Raw genomic sequence first — 22,163 nt, 5'->3', positions numbered from 1 at the left:
TGGGGGTGGGCCCTGTCATTTACTTAGAGGGTGAAAGTCGGGTAGGGGCTGTCACTTACTGAGGACAACCACAATGATGATACTCGCCAGGCTCAGTAGTGCTGCGATGATGGGGATCCCCACCTTTCTGAAGGTCTCCATGGGGGTACGGGGTTTGCGCAGGGGGCTGACATCTGTAGGAAGGTGGGAGGCAGAGGGGAAGAGCATGCCGTCAGCACTTGGTGGTCTCTGAGCCAAACTCCACAGCCTGCCGCCCTCTGGCCGGTGACAGCAATGCCTTGAGGACAGTTTTGGTTAATGCTGGCGGGTTATTCCTGCAGACAAGGCTTAGCTTCATCAGCACATGGTTACCCTGCCTCTTCTCACTTATCCAAGCTCACCTATCATTCCTGAGTGTCCCTCAAAGGAGCCCCCAGGCCAGGCTGCCTCCCCTGTGTCTTGCCTGAGCCTGTCCCAGGACGTTTCTGGGTTTTGTCTGACCTTCGCCTGCCCGAGAGAGGCCTGAGCCCCTGGAGCATGTACCCATTCACTGTGCCACCATTTATCCTTTTCCTGACCTCCTGACTTAGCTTTTGATTAAACATTAAGCTTCAGGGAGGCAGGGGCCCCCAGCACAGTGCGTGCTTAGTAGAGGCTTAATAAACATTTGCGAATCAATGCATCTTCAATCCCACAAACAGCAAGTCCCCAGCCTGGTCCTTGTCTTTAAAGAGATTACCATCTGGGGGAAGAGGCAGACACAGATGCCAGTCTAGCCAGGTGGAAGATAATATATGTTATAATAGAGACATCTTCAAAGGTAAGCTGATGAAAGCCTCCTCAGCAGGTGGCACTTAAATGCAGGTGAGGAGGGAGGCACTGGCTCAGCTCAGTCAGAGGCATGGAGGGGGCCTGTAAGCTGCCTGGTGTGCCTGGCATACCAGGGGAATAAAGGCAAGTTGGAAGGCAGGATGGGTGAAGGCAGCTGTGGAGACTCTTGAACACTATGCTAAAGAGTCTGGGTTTTATCCTGAAGGCATTGAGGAACCGTTGAAAGTTTTTGAACAGTGGAGAGACAGGATCAAATTAATTTCAGAAAGATGGATCTAGTCAGGTGTGGTGGCTCACACCTGTAATCCCAGCTCTTTGGGAGGCCAAGGTGAGTGGATCGCCTGAGGTCAGGAGTTCAAGACCAGCCTGGCCAAGATGGTGAAACCCTGGCTCTACTAAACATACAAAAATTAGGCAGGTGTGGTGACACATGCCTGTAATCCCAGCTACTTGGAAGGCTGAGGCAGGAGAATCGCTTGAACCCAGGAGGGGAGGTTACAGTGAGCCGAGATCGTGCCGTTGTACTCCAGCCTGGGCGACAAGAGCAAGACTCCATCTCCAAAAACAAAAAGAAAAATGGATCTTTCATCAGAGAGGAGATGGATTGGAACAAAAGAGTCTGGGGTTAGGGAGACCAGGTAGGAGTTTATCACTGCCTAGAACAGAGGTGATAATAACTACATTGTCAATTGCACATCATTATCCGAGAAGAAGGAACTTGGGAAAGGGAAAACGTAGGCAAAATTAGTATCAGTAAGTATCAGAGACACATTCTTTTAAGTCCCCCCCTCCTGTGGGAAATAAGCTGGGGAGGTGCCATGGGGACTTCTCCCCTGGGGGAGCTGTGGCAAGAATTCTGGAAACCCTGGAAAGCAACGGACTGGCTCTCCTGCCCTCACCTCCACATGGCTGGCTCCCTCTCCTCCTCCCAGTCTTTCTTCACTGTCACCTTCACAGTAAGGCCTACCTGGATCTCCCTATTTAAAATGCAGCCTTTCAACCTTTCCTATCCTCCTTTCTTGCTTTCTTTTCTTCCAAAGCATGCATCACCTCTAACATATGCTGTATTTGACATATTTTCTGTCTCCTCCCACCCTCCATGAAATGAAGACTCGTTGAAGACAGAACTTGTCTGTTTTGTTCACTGCTGAATCCCTGGTACCTAGAACAGTGCTTGGTCCATAGCAATTGCTCAACAAATATTTGTCACATGAACAGATGAATTGTTCTTGGCTCTGTTCTCTTAAGCACATCCCTTCTACTACCTACTTCTTTGCTTTTCTTTTTTCTTTCCCTCCCTTCCCCTCCCCTCCCCTCCCCTTCTCTTCTCTTTCTCTCTCTCTTTCATTCACTGAATCTACTGCCCAGGCTGGAGTGCAGGGGCAGTGGCATGATCTTGGCTCACTGCAACCTCTAACTCCTGGGCTCAAGCCATCCTTTTACCTAGCCTTCTGAGTAGCTGGGACTACAGGCATGTGGTACCACACCCAGTTAACATTCATATTTTTTGTAGAAATGGGGTTTTACCATGTTACCCAGACAGGTCTCAAACTCCTGGGCTCAAGCAATCCACCCACCTTGGCCTCTCCAAGTACTAGGATTACTGGCATGAGCCACCATGCCCGGCCCCTTCTACCTTTCTTACAGGTCACATTTTATTCTGCCTTGAATGATGGCTAATCACATGTCTGGCTCTATTTCTTTCCTCAGCTCTTCAAAAGCAGAGAATGGCATCCTGCCAGAGATTGGCACCCAGTGAATGCCAGTACTAATGAATCTGTTGACAAAGGAAAGCTTAGGACACTTTGTGTTTCCCCAAAAGAGAGTTTTAACTTCAGACACAGAGGCCACGCAGTGGGGATGTGGACTGGAATGGTATTGCCCATAAACTATGACCTGGCACAAAGTAGCTTATCAGTAATATTTGCTGATACTGTTTTTAAAGTTCCAGCAGCCAGTCTTCAGAATTGTCCTCTTTCCTGTGGCCATGACTATGATGACATTTTGTTCATGAATTCATGCATGATTTATTTATTGAGCACCCACCTCTGGGAACATGAGATTGGTTTGTTTTCTCCAAGAGTGAGTGACCCATGGGGAGCCCTGGGTTCCTGTGTCCAGGGCCAGATATTCTCAGGGAGCATCTGCTTCCCCCACCAGGAAGGAAAGAGCTTTCATACCTAGTTTAAGTTAACGAACACAGTGAGCTATGAACAGCCTCTTGGCCAGCTGTTGTTCCTCCCTCCAGCCTGTCCTATCCACTGCAGCTAGACAGAGCTTCCTAAAAGCTGCTTTCATCCTGTCACTTCTTACTCGAGGGCCTACAAGAGACTTCCACATCTGGATTATGTCTTTCAAAGCCAGTGTAATTTGGCCTCTCTCTCTGAGCCAAATGGACTTCCACTGCTAGTCTTCACCAACCCCCAGTTCTGCATAGGCACGTTCGCTCCCTGGTCCTCGAGCAAACTCAGCTTCTTTTCTGGTTTGAGAGTTCTCAGGCTTGCTCAGGTGGTGGAGCAGCTGGCACCCTGGTGTTCTTTGGGGACACCATGGCCTACTCTTATATTAAATTCCAAAGTATCAACTAGGCACCATTTTACTTGCTAAAGATTACTTCGTCTGTGGTCATTGTTAACTCATGACCCAGAACTGGGAAATAAATAACCTGTCAAGCAGGACTGGCCATTTTCTCACTGATCTGTTCATATTAACATGTTCCTTGCTCGTATGTTTTGCTGATCTAGCAGGCTATCAGGAGTAGATATTAATGGTTTAAGAAAATGCAATAGAAGAAAAATACTCCTTAAATTTGGGATCATTCTATTTTTTAACTTATTTTTCTTCCCCTGGAAATCAGGCAAGCACTGCCATTTTTCATGAAAATGCTTCTGGCCAGCTTGTTCCTTGGCAGCACAGTGGGACCGTGAACTCCATGAGACCAGGGACTTTGGCTGTCTTAATTACTGTGATAGGCCAGCGTCCAGCCCAGGGCCTGGCACATGGCAGGTACTTACAGTTCTAGTGAAAGAATAAGAGTAACTGAATGAATGAATTGGAGAATCATTGCTTTGGTGATTTTAGCTTTGTTGGTCCTATTTCCCCAGAGACCAGGCCTCCTGCTTCTAGAATGAATCCTGGAATGTTTGCTGAGTGATGGATAGACGGGTGGCTGGATGTCACCCATGGCACTTATCACTTTGGTGGTGGTGGTGAGGGCCAGGCGAGAGTGGCTTAGGATCTACTTGGTAGCTGAAACTCAGAGGCTAAGGTGGACAAACGAAAGCCGGACCTGAACTTACCGAGGCTGTTCAGAGGTTGATCACTGTCAGGATCCTGCAATTGAAGGAAAAACAGTCAGTGAGTTGAGGTGGCAGCCTCTCCGGCTGGGGCTAGCAGCCTAGGGGAGGTTCTTGGGTCTTGTCTATATTCCCTTCTCCCTGAGTCTAAGTTAGGGGTCTCTGTGTTATCCAAATACCTGGTTCAACAAGAAACATTCAGTCATACACCTATTTGATCTGTTTCAATTAGTTTACTTATTAATTTACTTAACCAGTAGCGACTAATTAGCCATTGTAGAAGCAACTGGCTGCTGGTTTGTTGTGTAAATTGCAGAATTCCTTAAGATGATTCTGCTCTACTATCTGCTTTTGTCAATGATTTGTCTATGTTTACAGATACTATATTTCTGTAAAAACTTGGATCGACATTTTACAAAAGGGAACACCCAGCTAGCCAACAAATACCAAACAATGCTTAATGCCATTACTTATCTAGCAAATGCAGATTCAAACCACAATAAAATATCTCTACATAAACACCAAATGGCTAAAATGTAAAAGACTGACAATACTGTGTTGATGAGGATGTGGGAAAACAGGAGCTCTCAGACTTTGTTGGTGGGAGTGTAAATTGGTACAAATACTTTGGAAAATGGTTTGGCTGAATCTACTAATGCTAAACATACAACTATTTTATGATTCTATGATCCAGCAATTCTGCTCCAGGAGATAGCCAAGAGAAACGAGAACAAACGTCTAGCAAAAACCCTGTGCATGAAGGTTTATAGTTGCTTCATCTGTAATAGCTAAACATTGGAACAACCCAAACGTCAGTCACTGGTAGAGTAGATAAACTGGTATTTTCATATAATAGAATATAATTCAGCAATAGACAAGAATAAACTAATTCAAAATGCGATGATATGGATGAATTCCATAGACATAACGATGAAGGGAAGAAAATAGTCGCAATAAGTACGATTCCACTTATCTAAAGTTTAAAAGGTGAGGTTAATCTATAGTGATAGAAGTCAGAATAGTAGTTACCATTGGGGGGGGAGTTAGTTATTGGAAGACACAGAAGGAGTCTTCTGGAAAACTTTTGGTTCTTATTCTTGACATTGGTTACACGGGTGTTTACATGTGCAAAAATTCACTTTAGACTTGAATGCCTTACTACATATATGCTACCAACACTATGACATTTCTGAGCGTGGTCTTAGGCCACCATTGATGCATGTACACAAATACACGCAAAGGCATTTCTACTTACTCACACCACTTCACGTGTGCACTCGGCACGCACACAGCCATATAGAGTCACGTGGAGGAGCCACTGACACAAAGGCTCACATACAAAATACATGCACACCCTTTCGGCCAGGCAAATGTTAAAGGGAGGATGCCGTCTGGGTTTACGCCCTCTGAACCCTGTGGTCTAGGTCTCCACCCAGGGACTTGCCTGCCCTATTGTGCTGAAGTCATGACCTGCCTTGGTGGTGGTTGGAGGAGTCACAGGACCTTGTACATTTCCGGTTGGAGATTTTTCCTGTTCCTCTTGGGAGTGAGAGGGCCCCTTTTAATCCCTGAGTGGGTGACCCTGATTAGATATGGAGGGAGGGTCCCTGGGTGTCACCTGCTCCATGGCTAAGCATGGTGGACACAGCAATTGGGAGGAGCTCTTTCTTTTCCTCCCAAACGAGCCTGTAGTCTGCTGGAAGGACATGCCTGGCCTTGCCCTTGGGTGACACTAGGCCATGGGCCACCTTGTGGTGTAGCACACAGCTTGGTTCTGCAGTCTGCAGGGGGCGAGTTGGAATACAACCCCGGCCTCCTGTTAACTGTGTGCTTTCAGGAAAGATCCTTCACCTCTCTGAACTCCAGGCTTACCCTCTGTAGAGTGGGGACAATAAAACCTGCTTCAAAAGACTACTGTGAGGATTACATGAGTTGTCTGGTGGGAAATGCTGGGCTCTCACATGGGAACTCTCTTCCCTCTGCCCTCCCATTGAAACTGCCTTTGCAAAATGATGCCTGAGACAGTGAAAGAGATCTAACTTAACCGACTCCATCTTACTTCTAACCTCCAAGCTGTCCTCGGTCATTCCTGGGCATAGGCTGAACTAACTTTGGGAGAAACTCAGCTTATAGTTTAAGCAAAGTTGGTAACAGCTCTTTCCCAAAGCAAACCTCTTTCTTGTCTGGGGACTAGATTAACATTAGCCCCGAGATTAGAAATTATGGTTTAGGAATCATACAGCTGTAGGCCACAAGACTCTGACCCTCTCCAAACTGCTTCTAAGATCAGTGCTTGAGATATTTTGCAGACCCTGCACTTGAGGGATCAGCTGGCACCACCCAGATCGATAAACTGGCTTATCTGATCTGTGGCCCCCCACCCAGGAACTGACTCAGTGCAAGAAGTCAGCTCCAGCTCCATATGATTCATCCCTGACCAATCAACATTCCTGGCTCACTGGCTTCCCCCCCACCCAAGTTATTCTTAAAAACTCTGCTTCCTGAATGCTCGGGAAGACTGATTTGAGTAATAATAAAACTCCAGTCTCCCGCACAGCTGGCTCTGCGTGAATTACTCTTTCTCTATTGCAATTCCCCCGTCTTGAAGAATCGGTTTTGTCTAGGCAGCAGGCAAGGTGAACCCCCTGGGCAGTTACATCATCCTCTGCATTTCTGTAGCGTTTGGTACAGGAGTTTATCACAGGACTTCTCTTGTAGGGTGGTCAGCGTTTCCTTTTGTTTTTTCTTCTTTTTGGTTGCTTTTTAAAATTTAAAATTTTATTTTTAATTGGCCACTCTTTCTCATTGCCTTTGTACTCTTGGTGTTTAGCACCAGGCTGATACTGAAATTTGAGCTCTGCATAGCAGTTCGTTCCCAGCTGTCTCTTCTCCACCATCACCAGGGCTGGATAGAGCAGACTGTTTCTAGGCTGAAGATGAGACCCAATTGGGCAACTCTGCATTGTTGTGGCTAGAGTCAAGGTAGGATAATATCAACAGTAATTCACACCCAACTGGCATGTGACGGTTTACAAAGTCCTTTCATATAACGCTTGTCTAGTCAAGTCGATATCAATTGTCTGCTAACCAGGATGGGCAGCATTAAAGAATTAATTATTAACTAAACAAATGCTTGTAAAGCATCTACATTGTACCAGGCACTACTCCAGAAGGATTCAGAGACGGATTAAGAAACCACCCCAGCAAGATGGGGAAAATAGTGCCCAAACAAGACAGCCGGGAGTCTGTCCCTGAGAAGCTTGTTTCTTGGTGGAGAGGAGGGCTAGGGGAAGGAGGAGGACAGGCCATAAACAGATAAACCAGAAAAGGTCAGAGAGGCGTAGGTGCTATGCAGAGAGTAATCCAGGGTGAGAGGAGACAGCGCCTGGATGGTGACTGAGAATGGGAGCTCTAGGGAGGGGCTCAGGATGGTTACGGAGGATCTCACTGGTCTCCCTAGAGGACGTGACAAGAAGGAGCCAAGTGGAAAGGAATAAGCTTGGGGGGTTGGAGGAACTGAATAGAGATGAGCATGGCTGGAGCAAGGCAAGGGCCTAAGGAGAGAGGAGGTTTGTGGTAAAAAGATGCCATATGTGTTTGGAAGATACAGGCAATAGGCCTCGCCGATGGATTGGGTGTGCTTGGGTTTAGTTTTGTGGGTGAGAGGGTGCTTGCTGAGCTGTGGGAGGCTAGAGGAGCCGCTGGTGGAGCAGGGAAGTGGGCCCTTTCCTGTTGATTCATTCTTTTCCACTGAGTCTACCTGTGCATTCATGCCTGTGTTCACTGAGGAAGGTAGGGCAAGTTTCTTTTGTTTATTGTTAATTCAACAAATATTGACTATACACCTTTGATGGACCCGGAATTGTGCTAGAAGCTGAGGCACAAAGGAGGTTTATATTTTGCACTTTCTGGGGCCTTGGATTCCTCATCACTGGACCGAACAGTGGCTAATTTTGTGTGTGTGTGTGTGTGTGTGTGTGTGTGTGTGTGTGTGAGAGAGAGAGTCTCATTCTTTCACCCAGGCTGGAGTGCAATGTTATGATCTCAGCTCACTGCAACAGCCACCTCCTGGGCTCAAGTGCTCCTCCCACCTCAGCCTCCCGAGTAGCTGGACTATGGGCATGCACCACCACGCCCAGCTATTTTTTATTTTTTCGTAGAGATGAGGGCTCACTCTATTGCCCAGGCTGGTCTCGAACTCCTGGACTCAAAAGATCTGCCCACTTCAGCCTCCTAAAGTTCTGGGAGTACAGGTGTGAGCCACGATGACTGGCCCTTAATGTGTTTTCAATTGCTATTCACTGAGTAGTAGCTGTGGGGAAAAATTCTATACCTGTTTGAAACCAAAAGAGAGAAAGAAAAAATAAACTAAAGCAAAACCGTAAGCTAGAATGATAGGAACTGTGACTATCTTGTTAACTGTGGACACATCCCTGATGTCTCCTGCAATGTACAGTACATAACGAGTGTTGAAAAAATATTTGTTGAATGAAAGAATTAGTGAAAATATCTCAGTTTGAGGACTCAGTCTCAGGTCAGTCTTTACGAAGCTGGCTCTGGGATATTCACACAATGACATATTAGGTTGAAGTCAAAACAAATGAACTATAGTGACACAAAATAATATGGATGGGGCCAGGTGTGGTGGCTCACACCTGTAATCCCAGAACTTTGGGAGGCCGAGGCAGGTGGATCATGAGGTCAGGAATTCGAGACCAGCCTGGCCAACATGGTGAAACCCTGTCTCTACCAAAAGTATAAAAATTAGCCAGGCATGGTGGTAGGCGCCTGTAATCCCAGCTACTCAGAAGGCTGAGGCAGGAGAATCCCTTGAAACTGGGAGGTGGAGGTTGCAGTGAGTAAGATAGTGCCACTGCACTCCAGCCTGGGGGACAGAGCTAGACTCCATCTCAAAATAATAACAACAACAATAATAATGATGATGATATTAGAATGTAATATTAAGTGAAAAAGTTAGTCCCAAAAGATTACATATAGCACAGAATCTTTTCCATAGAGAAGCAAGGGAATGATGAATATGGGGTTTGGGAAGAACTTACCTGGGCAGGCAGCTTGTAGCACAGTCCCTGGCCTATCAGATATGTACAGCCAACATTTGTTGAATTAATAAACGAAAGACACTTGCCCCACCCACCTCAGGAGGGGGATGGATATGTGTGCACAGGAGTGGGGACCTCATGATTAGATGTAGGTTACTATTAAGTCCTAGCTTTTGTTGGAGATGGTGGATTTATGGAGGCTTATTACATTGTTAAAACCAGCTAACTAGCAAGTTACAAATGGACCCTGCATGGACCAATAGTGAAAACAGTCATGAAGCAAAGATTCTAGTTCCGCCAATGCTATGCACCTGAGCCTCAAGGAAAACATACAAAAGCCATCACCTGGCTATGCGGAGTGGCTTCACGAGGTCAAACTCGTGTCCTCACCATGCTCTGCCCTTACTGTTGTGCTGCCTGAGTTTCCCCATGAGCTCTTGGCAAACATCTCTGACACAGAGAGATCAGAGATGATGGACAGATACACTTCTGGAAGAGGAGCTGCAGAAAGTCACGAGTACTGGAGCTGATGGGCAGAGAGGTAGATGCATTGTAGGCCTGTGAGTGTCAACTGGGGTCCATCAATGTCGATGACATCTCTGAGCAGGATAGAAATAGGAACTTATGACCAGCTGCATCTCCTCTGAGCCCAGAAGCAACAATCCTGAGCTAAGGAAAGGAGAGAATGGGGCTGAGAGATGTGGGTACCAGGTAAAATTCAGAGATCCAGCCAGACCCCCTCACCATGGTGGGTCCCTGCCATGATCAGAAGATGCAAAGCTGAAACAAGGCAACTTCCTTATTTTCAGATGAGAAAACAGAGATGAGATAGAATTGTCTTAACCTGGAGTTAATAGAGGGAAGGAGGAAGTTGAGATGTCACCAAACAACGCATGTGCTTCCTTCTGCTTTGCTGGAGATGTATTTATTTACCCCCAGCTTGAACTCAGCTACTGGCTACAACTGTTGCAGCCCCGGCCCAGCCCAGACCAAGCAAAGGCACTGGCCTTTCCCTTTCTGTTTGGGCCACTGGCTGGGCCAGGCCTGTCTGCCCTGTTGATTCAGTCTGCCACAGAACCCTGACTCACGGGTCCAGCCCAGCCAGTATCTGACCTGGGGCTCATCCGGGAATGAAGTTCCTGCTGTCTGTGGTACAGTGGAAGGGCAAGAATGCCCAGGCCCCCAGGGCCCAGGTAGCGGGTGAGGTGGGGAGGTGGAAGTGGGTGGGTGTTCGATTGCTGGAAAACCTGCCATTGCCTGATCAACTCAGAGAATCTTCTTTTCCTGCTTCTCAGTTTGTCACCGGCAGCAGGAAGACATTAATCCAAGCCCCAAATATAGAGGCAGAACCATTAGTTATTGTAGTGGAGTATTATTATATAATTTGCAATGTCTTTCTTTCATAAATGCTGCCCTCTATAATCCGTGGAACAACCCTGAGAAATTGTCCCCATTTTACGGAAGAGGCAGCTGTTCCGGCTTCAGAGCAAGTAAGGAACAGATCTAGTTCTTCGGGCTCAGTTTCTGGGCTTGGTGGACTGTTGGTTTCATTTCCTCGTGGTTTTAGGAACTCATCTGGGTAACAGTCATTAGCTGGTGCTGGGTCCTTTTGAATCACTCCTCCCTTGCAATGCAGCCTTGTTGGATATAATCAGCACGCAATCATCATGCAGAGATTGCCCCCAGCATCTCCCCAGCTCTTCCTTGGTCTGAAGGTAGAGTGACTTTGCTCAGTTCTGGGCTCTGCATGTCATCCGTGAATGGGGTCAAGATACTTCCCTCAAAGAGCATGTCGGGAAAGGGGCCCAATGCAGGGCTTGGTTCCTGGGAGGGGCTTTACTGATATTAGCCTTTGTTCTTCCCTTTCTCCCATTAAGTTCCCACCTTTCTCACCTGCCTCTTCTTCCTTTGTTCCTACTCCTCACCCCTACCACTGTTTTAGATCATGGGGAACCTCTTGGTTGGGCTTAGCTCAGCTCCAAAAAGCAAACGGACATCTTAAGGTCTGCTTCCTTTCCAGCTCAGAGATGATGAACCCAGATACAAAGGAGCTCTTGTTTTTAAATGGAGTGAAGATTAAGTGGCTGCAGAGAAGTCACAAAGTGTGCTGCAGAGAAGCCACCAGCCTGGAGAGTATGAGTTCTCATCTTGCTTTGTCTTCTGACTTGCTGTGTGACTTTGGGCATGCTCCTCAGTGTCTCTGAACCTCAAGGTCCCTTTGGGTAATTGGGAACTGTCTTTCAGAGATGAAATGAAAGGGTTAATAACCTCACAATGAAACAGGCAAGTCCACCAGGCTAATAAGGAGGGGAAGAAGCGGCAGCAGCTCAAGGAGGCCAAAGGAACAGAAAGCTTGGCCAGCTCCTGTCTGCTTCCCTTGCCAAGCAGCCTGTCCCTGGAGCCTTATTTCTGTCTTCCTCTCTGCAGTGCTGACTTGGCATTGCCTTGCTCTGGAAAGAAGTCAGTAAGGGCAGAGCTGGAATGACTGGAATGTGGACAAAGAGAAAAGTAGGGGCACATAAAAGGGGCCTCCTGGCCCTGGTCCTGTCTACAGCAGCTTCAGTCTTCCCTGGAGTCCAAGGCCCTGGCTTCCCATGGTCTCATAGGAAAACCTAGAGCCAGAGATGCTGCTGTTGCTAGGTGATGGGATAAACAGGTCCTTTGAGGCCTGGGCAGGTGGCAGTACGTTGCTGAGGTCAGTGACAAGCAGTGGGGAAAACCCAAGGGAGGGGGTGGGGAAAGTTCTTTGAGTAAGCCAAGAGACCCAGAGGTGCTCACCATCAGCTTGCAGAGTGGGGCCTGGCCACAGCGCTCCTCTGAGGGAGGCTTACTCTGCTCTCTGATCCCGGAACCTGCATCCCTCCCCCAAACCAACGGCAAACAGCTGTGTCCTCGCCACTTACAGCTGGAATAGGCAGTCTGATGCCTTTGCTGCGCTGGAAACAGGGCTCTCTCTCTTGAACGTCTCAGCCATGACAGGTAAGGGGAGAAGAGGGTCACTGAGGGCTGGAAGATCATGGGGCAGGAGAGGAGGGAGTGAGTTTCCTGAGATGAGCCTGGTGGTGATGTAGCAGCCCAGAGTGCATGGGAAGTCCTCAGAGATGATTGATCATGCCTGCTTCCAAGTATCCTGGGATCTCACCTGTTACTCTGTCTCCAGGTGGGTCAACTACCAGCCCAGGCCATATGCAGCTGGGCATCTAAGCTCACGTGCAGAGATTCAGGGAGCATCCTCACAAACTGCCTGGCGTTGAGGCATTCTTAGAGCAGCACTTTTTTCTCTGGGTCTACCCTCAGCCTCGGCTGCTACATTAGAAACCATTTTGCCTTGTTCTAAGCCACATAGGTGCTGACCTGTTGGCAACTTGAGCCGAGCGCCTCAGTCCCCATCTTAGCACATAATGGCTCCAGGGCAGGGCCTGGGGCAGAAGGGAGGGGTCAGGCAGCCTGCCATTATCCCCTGCCAGCCTGCTGTTCAGCTCCCATCATTTAAGAATCAGCTTTTGTGTTTGGGCGTAGCTCTTACGTTTAGGTAGGGCCGGGAGGCAGGGAAGATGTAACTATCCCTATTTCACAAATGGAGAAACTGAGGCACAGCAGTTATGCTCTTTCCCCAGAGACAATGTGAAGGGCAGGAGTGAGGTATTTGTACATGCCCATTGGGCTGAATTAAACTGAAGACGGACCTGGCTCCCACTGGAGAACCCTTGCTTCCAGGCGATGCTGCTGTTTACTGCCGTACTTAGGAATCCCTCTGCGATCTTCTCTTTGTCCTACGGGAAGCAGCTCATTCTCTCCCACCTTTCAGAACTCTCAACAATTCTTCTTTGCTCAGCTTTCCGTCTGTTCTAGGGTGGTGGGTCCATCTGAGCCCACCTTCCCTTCCTGGAAGGGTCTGATAGGAAGGAAGGTGCTACCATCTTTGCACACCTGAGGACAATGCCTGGACAATGCCTGGAGTGGACTTGAGAGGGCCTTTCAGTTCAGCCTTTCAGCCTGACAGGGACCCTCACGGGTTTGCCATTGGGAAGGGCTGATGGATATTGAAGCTTAGAGGGGTTCTCTCAACTTTGCAATTTACCTGAACTGAGGAGCTGCCGTCCATGGAGCAGTCTGACATTAATTTAAAAAAAGTTCAAAGACAGAGTGTATACCATCTTTCAAGAATCATACTCACTTTTGTTTGACCTGAATTGTCCTTGAAACTTTAAGGGGAAGGGAAATGGCTGGGAGGGAAAAGGAACTCACTGGAACTGACTCCAGTCAGGAGTTTGAGACCAGCCTGGCCAACACAGTGAAACCCCATCTCTACTAAAAATACAAAAAATTAGCCGGGCGTGGTGGTGGGCGCCTGTAATCCCAGCTACTCAGGAGGCTGAGGCAGGAGACTCACTTGAACCCGGGAGGTGGAGGTTGCAGTGAGCCGAGATCGTGCCACTGCACTCCGGCCTGGGCAACAGTGTGAGACTCTGTCCCCTTCCCCCCCCCCCAAAAAAAAAAAGAAGAAGAAGATCTGACTCCTCCATCTGTAGAAAAACTTTGAGCAAGTCACTCAACAGCTCCTGGATCCAGTTTCCTTCTTTGGAATGTGGGTACAATAAAAGCGACTTCACAAGATGGTAGGGAGTAGGGTTCTGTAAGGTGTACCACCTGCTCAGCACCATGCACTTTTCAGCACCTTTGCAAGGCCCTGGGAGCCCCATCTGGTCCTTGCATGATTTTACAGACTTGCTCATAGTCCCCTAAATTGGTCTTTGCAGTTTGAGGGGTCTCAGCTACCTTGATCAGAAGGGGATTGTCCCTTGATCCTGCTCCTCCTGAACTCTGAGGCAGGCACGCTGGCCTGAATCCAGCTCTACCTCTTCCCAGCCAGGTAGTCTTGGGCAAATTAATACATTTTTCTGAGTCTCAGTTTTCTCATCTGTAAAATGGGGAGAATATGACTTACTTCACAGGGTTGTTGATGAGAATTAATGATGACACATGTGATGTGCCTTGGTGCTTGAAATATAGAGGAGTTTAGTAAGTGAAAATTAGTGCCCTCTGCCCCAGTCACCCTACAGGCATGGAGAGCAGAACTCCACACATGCTCAAGGAGGGTCTGCACTGTGGTTCCGTACAGGGGCAGGGTTGAGGATTCTCATTTGTTCTGGAGGCCCCAGTGGTAACCAGCCTTGGTGGGCTGGTGTGGCTGCTGCAGCCAATCTCCTGGCACAGGTTTCAGTGACCCTAAGTCTGTTTCCTGTGAACTCTGAGCTCAGGATCCTATAAATAGTGCTTTAATAGTGCTTCAGTGTCTTCTCTGCATCTCCGACTTTAGTTGCATAACCTGAAGTTCCTTTACTGCTTTCCTGCCCACTCACATGACTCGTTGAGTGCTTCATGAAGTTTTTCCTTGCTGAGATTTCGTTTGCTAGGAGAGGCTGTGTTTTACAGTGCACAGAGCACAGGCCGTGGAATTCTGCAGCCTGGGTCTGAATCCTATTTGCTCATCGGCCTGAGGCTTTAGGCAAGTTATTGAACCACCAAGAGCCTCAATTTCATGTGTGAGTGAAAAAGAGGGAGAGAGAGAAAGAGAGACGCAGTAAATCTCCCTCCTAAGGAGCCCCAGATATGCATAGCATATAGTACATTGCCTGGTGCATGGTAAGAGTACAATAATTGTTAACTGTAATAATAATAATAATAATAATAATAATAATAATAATAATAATAGTTTAGTCATCTAGTAAGGCACCTTTCTGGGCCCTGGAGATCTAGCAGTGAATCAGAGGTAAAGCTCTTTTGCCCATGGAGTATATGCTATTATTTTTATTAATTATTACTAACAATATTAAAATAGAACCTGGGAAGTTCATGACATAGTAGATACTCATAGTCAAAAATTATTTACTGTTAATGGGAAGGAGCTTCATAGAGGGCCTGTCATGTACGTAATGGGAACTGAACAAAGAGCTACTTTTATGATTTCATGGGCCCCGGGGCTTGGCTTCAGCAGGGTATTCTCTGGACTAAGTGCATCTGGGGAGAGTGACCAGGGCAGTCAGGGAACCGGAGGGGATGTCGTGTGACCTATGTGAACCCTCTTGGAAGAGAGGGTGGGGGATGCAGTTCAGAGAAGCAAGGACCAGTGGAAGCATGAAAGCTTCAAGTGTGTGTGGCCATCTGAGAAAAGCAAAAGACCATTCCAGGAGGAACGGGGGAAGTTACAGAAAGTCTTTTCTCCTGGCAAAGGAAAGATTGTTTTCAGCAACTGTAGCTTCTAGAAACAGATGTGTGAGCAAAAGCTTGATTGTGAAGGTTTCTGTGGCAGACAAGGGCCAGGGTCACGTAAGGGCTCTGAGCACCCCTGGGGGATTTGACTAAGCCCCCCAGCGGTGCCGCAGAGGAGCAGTGAGGCAGGGCAGAAGTGGTGGGGGTGGGGGACAGTCCTTCCAAAGCCTGCAGCTCTGTTTTTCCCTCGGTGTCCCGGATGGGGGTTCTGCATTTGATTTCAGTGGAGCAACCGGCTCTGAGGCCAAAGGACGCTTGGGGAACCCACTCGCCGAGAAGACCTCTAAGGTTTTTCCTTAGGGTCTGTGATTCTGAAGCGCTCACTCTCAGTCTAAATTTCTCTTGTTTCCTCTCACAGATAGGATTAGTCCTAGGCCTGATCCGCTTATAATATTCTCTCTTTATATCAATTTTCTATCCTTAATGGTCTCTTGGTAATTTGGGTTTTTTCCCTGAGCAGCATTGGGTATGAAACTTTAGTTTAGTCTTCTCGAAAGTCTAAGTTAATTATAGCTACTGGTTTTCCCGTTGCCCTTGGCTGAACGACCCTTTTCAAGTCATGAACCTCTTTGGGCCTCCATTTCTTTCTTTTCTTTTTTTTTTCCTTCCTTCCTTTTCCTTCTTTCTTTCTTTCTTTCCTTCCTTTCTTTTTTTTTTTTTTTTTGACTGAGTCTTACTCTATTGTCCAGGGTGGAGTGGTATGATCTGGGCTCACTGCAGCCTCTGCCTCCTGGGTTCAAGTGATTCTCGTGCCTCAGCCTCCCGAGTAGCTGGGATTACAGGCGTGAGCCACTGTGCTCGGCTAATGTTTGTATCTTTAGTAGAGACAAGGTTTCACCACGTTGGCCAGCCTGGTCTTGAACTTCTGACCTCAGGCGATCCTCCCACCTTGCCTCCCAAAGTGCTGGGATTACAGGCATGAGCCACCACACCCAGCTGAGCCTCAATTTCTTCGTCTACAGAATGAGGATTACAATGTCTCAGAGAGTTGTATCAGACTGAAGGGAGATTTTAGATGTGAAAGTGCTTCTTGAAGCACAATGTGGTGCCTTTGTTGCATTTGGATAGAGATGTGATACTGCTGCTGTAGCTATTATTCTCTTTAAGACCACCAGTGACACCTGTGTGTCCGGGTAGGTTCTCCTGGCAGCCTGGTAGGACCCTCCTCTCTGGAGACTGGAGATGTGATGGTGGGTGAAGTCAGGGTGGAGATGGGATGAACGTGAGGGGCTGACCTCGGCTCTATAGTTACCCTCTTCTTGTAGGCATCAGTGAGTGAGTGAGTGTCAGGTTCTGCCTGGGGTGTGAGCAAGCAGTGTCCCCTGCTCCTGTTCCATCTGTGGAGTGCACAAAATTGAAGGCCTAGATTTTACGTGTTCTCTGAATCTTCCATGGTATCTTGCCAGTACCTAGCACGAAGTAGATGCTCAGGGAACACATGCCAAATGAATGAATGAATGAATGAATGAATGAATACAGATTTAGAGGAAGAGACTGAGACAGCAGGATATGCTGAAAGCATTGGTTGGCTCAACCGCACCAGCGGGCGAAGGTCAGCCAGACTGATATGCAGGACATTTTGTGACAGGGGACGCCACTGCCACCCCTGGACAGGTGCCCACTCCTGGACAGGGACCATCGTGTCTCTCACCCTCTTCCTCAGTGTTCCTTTCATCTGCTACCCTTCGAGAGTTTCTGGTTGCATGTGGATTACATGAGGAAGCTGGAGGGTGCTCTGGGGGGCATGGGCAGGGGAGGACTGTTGCGGTTTTCTGTCTTGTTTACACATTTATCTGCTGCCGACGTGCTGGTTAGTCAGAGCGGCAGGCTGGGAGGTGGCGTTAGACGTGTCACAGGGGATTGCCACATTGGCTCTGTCCCACTTTTCCCCTTCCCTATCACCAGGGTTTCCAGGCAGGCTCAGACCTGTGCCTCCCTCACGCCCATCCGCCTCTGGGATAAAAATACTTTAGTAACCCCTCAGATAGAATCTGGCATGTTTTCCAGTTGGACTTGGGGTGAGCCTTGTTTTCAGTGTCAGATAAATCAGACACTGGTTATAGGGGATTCCGTCTTTGATCATTTATCTGTCGTCCATCAATCCACTCATTCATTCTTTCACATTTGCTAAGTGCCTAGTCCACGCCCTGTGCTAGGTTTGCGGCTAAAAACAGAAAAGACACAGACCCTGTCCTCAAGAAGCTCCCATTCTGGCAGCAACAGGTTTGTAAGAAAATGTGGGCCGGGCGCGGTGGCTCAAGCCTGTAATCCCAGCACTTTGGGAGACCGAGACGGGTGGATCACGAGGTCAGGAGATCGAGACCATCCTGGCTAACACGGTGAAACCCCGTCTCTACTAAAAAAATACAAAAAACTAGCCGGGCGAGGTGGTGGGCGCCTGTAGTCCCAGCTACTCCGGAGGCTGAGGCAGGAGAATGGCGTAAACCCGGGAGGCGGAGCTTGCAGTGAGCTGAGACCCGGCCATTGCACTCTAGCCCGAGACTCCGTCTCAAAAAAAAAAAAAAGAAAAAAAAAAAGAAAATGTGGCAGATGGATGCACTTTAGGTTTGGAGGAGTTCACTGTCCTGGGGAATCCTTGCTTGGGAACTTGAAGCGTTTTATTGAGGCTGTTGTTTTCACCTGAGCAGGAAGGAAGGCTGAGGGCAGAAGAGGCACCTGGGAAGGCTGAGGCCGTGGAGATTTTCAGGCCTGAGAACGTTTGTCTCCTGCTGCCCTGGGGCTGTTCTGGGGCTTTGGGAAGCTTGTCAGCAGTTCCCCAGCCCTGTTTTTCGTCTGTTTTTCTCATCTGTCCCCCTGCCCACGACCCCCCTGAACTGGTCTCTCCTCATTTCTTTCATTCCGTTTCTCAGATCTCTTGGGCTTTGGCATGGGTCTGGGTTAGGGAGGTGGCTGCTGGGTCCTCAGCCGCACTGAGCGAAGACTGAGAGGAGGAGAGGCCTGGGGGCACACAGGAGCCCTGACATCTAAACCCCTTCTCCAGGGAAGCACCCAGGCACAGAGCTTGACCCCCAGGGTCAGGCGGGAAGCGCCTTGGGAGATGGACAGGGCCTGGGGATGCAGCTTCCACTTCGGCAGGTGCAGCTCCCACGGCCTGGAGTGCCAGCACCTTTGCTCTAGCCACAGCACAAGATCCTCTTGTCCCTACACTCCCACTCTTTCTTGCTGTTCACACATGCAGTTCCCTGTGTCTGGAGCTCCTTCCTGCTTTCCCTGCCTGGAGAGAGCCTGCTCATCCTTGAAAGTCCATTGCAAATCGTTTCTCTTCCAGCACAATTTCCCGACTGCCCTAGAGAGAATCTGTTGCCTTTTCAGCTCCAGGGGTACCTTGTAACCACTGCTGGTGTTACACTTGTCACACTCTGTGTTGAGCACCTGTAGGGTGAAACCTAGGTATTATGTCCCCCAACCCCCAGCCCCATTTAGAGACTGGCCAATGACCAGGGCTGATTAAATGGTGGCTGGCTGGAGCTTCTTTGTGGGGAGTTACAGTGACACCAGGCCCGGTCACCCAGGTGGTGAGGGATCCAGGAGAGCAGGCAAAGCAAACAGCCCCTCCTTGCCTATCTTGCCTTTTAGGACCTTCCCACTGCCCAGCTCAGTTTACCACCTCAGAGCCTAGGATGGCACCGCCAGGGCCGAGTGGGCTTCTGGATTCTGTACCCCAGTCAGGGGTGGACTCCACAGTGCTGCCAGCACCCCACTGCCCGCAGGCTGGCTCCTGACTGCCACATTTCTGAGCCCAGCCAAGCCCAGCCAAGCCCCTTGAGTCTGTACCAGGCTGGCACAGAAAACAGGAGGTGGGAGGGAGGATCAGCTTCCTCCAGAGCAGCGTCAGGGGTTTGACCTCAGGTGTTAACACCCATGTCTGGTGGCTCAGGGTGCATCTGGTGGCTCAGGGTGCGTTTGGGTCTCCGAAACAGTAATGAGTCAAGGCCAGGAGAACCAGTTCCAGGGTCCCTGACTTCCCTCCAGGCCTCAGCTACGGAGTAGTTAGCGTGGGACACATTTCCTTCGGGGACAGGGCTTGGGTTCTGACCTTTGCCTGGGCCTGAGTCCCTGCTCCAGCTCTCCCTAGGAATACCCAGCTTAATGGGCTTAATGGGTTCCGGGAAGAGCAGTCGTTAAGACGCAGCAGCTCAAAGGACCCTGACTGCCACAGAGAGGGGCCTGTGGGGATGGAAGGAGGTAGGGAATGGAAGGGAAGGGAGGGCTGAGCCTAGGCGAGGAGATCCCATCCTCCCCTCAGGGCTGGGAGCTATGGATGTCTAGGGTTATTAAGCACAGGCTTAATGACAGGGTTATTAAGCACAGGCGGTATAATGGCTAACTCCGGGGCTAGAAACTTCCTTGACCGTACCATGGAGATTGGCCATGCTGCTGCCTCGCCTTTGGGGCCCCAGGCCTGACCCGACCCCTCCATCAGTGTGCCCACCTGCCCTCCCCTGCTCCTGCAGCAATGCCCAGCTCCTCCCCTGGTGGCAAAGGGTCTGTGTTGGGTGTGCTACCCAGCTGTCATTTCCTAGCGCAGACTCCTCTTTAGTCCTAAGTCCTTACATTTGTGCGGGGCTTCATGGTTTCCAGAACCCGCTCACATGTATTAGCCGTGTAATCTCTGCGAGTCCTGTGTGTGTGCGTGGAGGTGTTGTGGGTGATATCATTTCCACGGACAGGGGAGAAGGTGAGTCTCAGGAAGATGAATGCCTCAAGGCAGCACAGCTAATCAGGGAGCTGGCCTCAGCCTTCTGATTCTGTGGTTAGTGACCTGCCCTAGAAATGATTCCCTTCTCTGTTGCTCCCCCAAGAGACACCCCAGGTCTCCTCAGTGCCTGCCACCCAGAAGCAGCTCACAGCTAGGTAGGCTCCACAGCTGCTCTCCTCTCCTGGGAGCCCCAGGGGATGCAGCGTCTCTGCACACAGGCCAAACTTTGGGGCACCTCCTTGGATGGGAAAGCAGGAAGCTTGTGCTTTGATCCAGGCTCAGAGGGAAGCCCCTCTCCTTTCTGATCAGCAGCCACAACGGCACTAGGAATTGTTCTTGCCAGAATTTTCAGAAGCGTGTGTGGGAAGTGCTCAGGTTGGGAATAGGAGACAATCACTCGAGGGGCCCCTGCAGGTCACATCCTTTCCCCCTCGACAGTGGCTTCTCCTTTCCTCTCTTCCCTTCCCTTTCACGTTGGTGTCTGGGCAATTGCTGCCTCTTGGCCAAGGATTGGAGAGGGAAGACCCCCGGACCCAGCGATTATCTCTTCCCCTCCCTGGCCCTCAGCCGTCCTCCTGAAAGGTGGGGTTGATTCTCTTTGCCCCAAGACAGCGAAGACGCTCCAGGTATTAAGAGGAGAAGGAGGAGAGAGGGTGAGGGCATGAAAAGAGACCAAGTAAAAGATCTCCACAAACACCCTAGATTGTTTGAAGGCATTTCTGCACTGTTTTCTTTTCTTTTCTTTTTATTTTTCTTTGTTTTTTTTTTTTTTTTTTTGAGACAGAGTTTCACTCTTGTTTCCCAGGTTGGAGTGCAATGCGTGATCTTGGCTCACTGCAACCTCATCCTCCTGAGTTCAAGCGATTCTCCTGCCTCAGCCTCCCAAGTAGCTGGGATTACAGGCACCTGCCACCACGCCAGGCTAATTTTTTGTATTTTTAGTAGAGACGGGGTTTCACCATGTTGGCCAGACTGGTCTCGAACTCCTGACCTCAGGTGATCCACCCACCTCAGCCTCCCAAAGTGCTGGGATTACAGGTGTGAGCCACCGTGCCCGGTCTGCACTTTTCTTTAAAAAGAAAAGGAATCAGTTTCCCCAGGGAGTGGCAGAGGGCCACCGTGGCATCAAAACAGCCCCCTGCCTTGGAAAAATAGGGCCAACCTCTAACCAACAAACCTGGAGGCACTGGACAAAAGAACATTCAGGATTCAGGAAAGAACAGTCAGGAAGGACAGCCCTGGCTCTGTGCCTGAGGACCATGGCAATGGAGGGAGAGAGGAAGGCAGGTGTGTATGAGATGTGTACGGGACTGGGGTGTGGGGGGATTTGGGTGTGGCCTCTTCTTAACCTAGAAGGTGTCACAGAATTCTCAGCTGATGAGCACTTAGGCTGGTTGAAGGGCCTTTTATGGGGAGACCCACCCTCCCCGTGTCTTGGGAGCAGAGGGCCCCCACACTCACCATGCTGGCTCTGTGATCCTCCCAGTCTCCCTGTAGCCTGGAGCTGAGATTGTCACTCCAAGGCAGCAGGAGGGCCTCCCCACACAGGTCCTGGCTGGCCAGCAGGTCAGAAGTCCCTGGTCAGCACTGGCTGGAGGAGGCCCGAGTGCAGGGCGGGCCTTGGTCCCTCATGCCCAGCATCCTTGTCCACTTAGCAAGCTGCTGCCTCTCACCGCTGTATTCCAGGAGTGACTGGGGGACTGTGGGCAGCTTGATTAAAACAGCACTACAGGTGAAGTTGCCAAACTGGAATGATTATGTGTCTTGTAACCTGACACCTGTCTTAGGGGCTGGAACAACACCTGAAGTCATTCATGGGCCCTTCGGCCTCAGAACAGGTGACATACCTATGTCACAAAAGCCTTCCCGCCTGAATGACTTCCACCCAACCATGTGTTGGCTGAAGGTGATGCCAGGAGTTTCCACCCCTACTCCCCCTACCTTGTAGGTGCATGACTTCTCACTGTGTGAGTGCTTTGGTTTGGGGTTGTGGGAAGTTGGAGT

At 49.4% G+C, this 22,163-nt stretch overlaps 1 protein-coding gene across 1 annotated transcript in view; it reads right to left on the bottom strand.

Moving 5' to 3' along the window:
* The window catches only part of TMPRSS4 (transmembrane protease, serine 4), a 49,871-nt gene extending 28,020 nt beyond the window's left edge, over positions 1-21,851 (bottom strand). Inside the window, exons 1-2 of the mRNA XM_011927035.1 lie at positions 21,621-21,851; positions 4,110-4,143 (exon numbers count right to left, since the gene is read on the bottom strand). Coding sequence (XP_011782425.1) covers positions 4,110-4,143; positions 21,621-21,623 — 37 coding nt within the window. The 5' untranslated portion in view covers positions 21,624-21,851. The remainder of the gene's footprint in view (positions 1-4,109; positions 4,144-21,620) is intronic.
* Between the last annotated feature and the right edge of the window lie 312 nt (positions 21,852-22,163).

This window comes from Colobus angolensis, unplaced genomic scaffold (genome assembly GCF_000951035.1).
Source record: "Colobus angolensis palliatus isolate OR3802 unplaced genomic scaffold, Cang.pa_1.0 Scaffold7, whole genome shotgun sequence".
In the NCBI taxonomy this organism is placed as follows: Eukaryota; Metazoa; Chordata; class Mammalia; order Primates; family Cercopithecidae; genus Colobus; species Colobus angolensis.
This window is presented reverse-complemented; position numbering and strand designations above follow the sequence as displayed.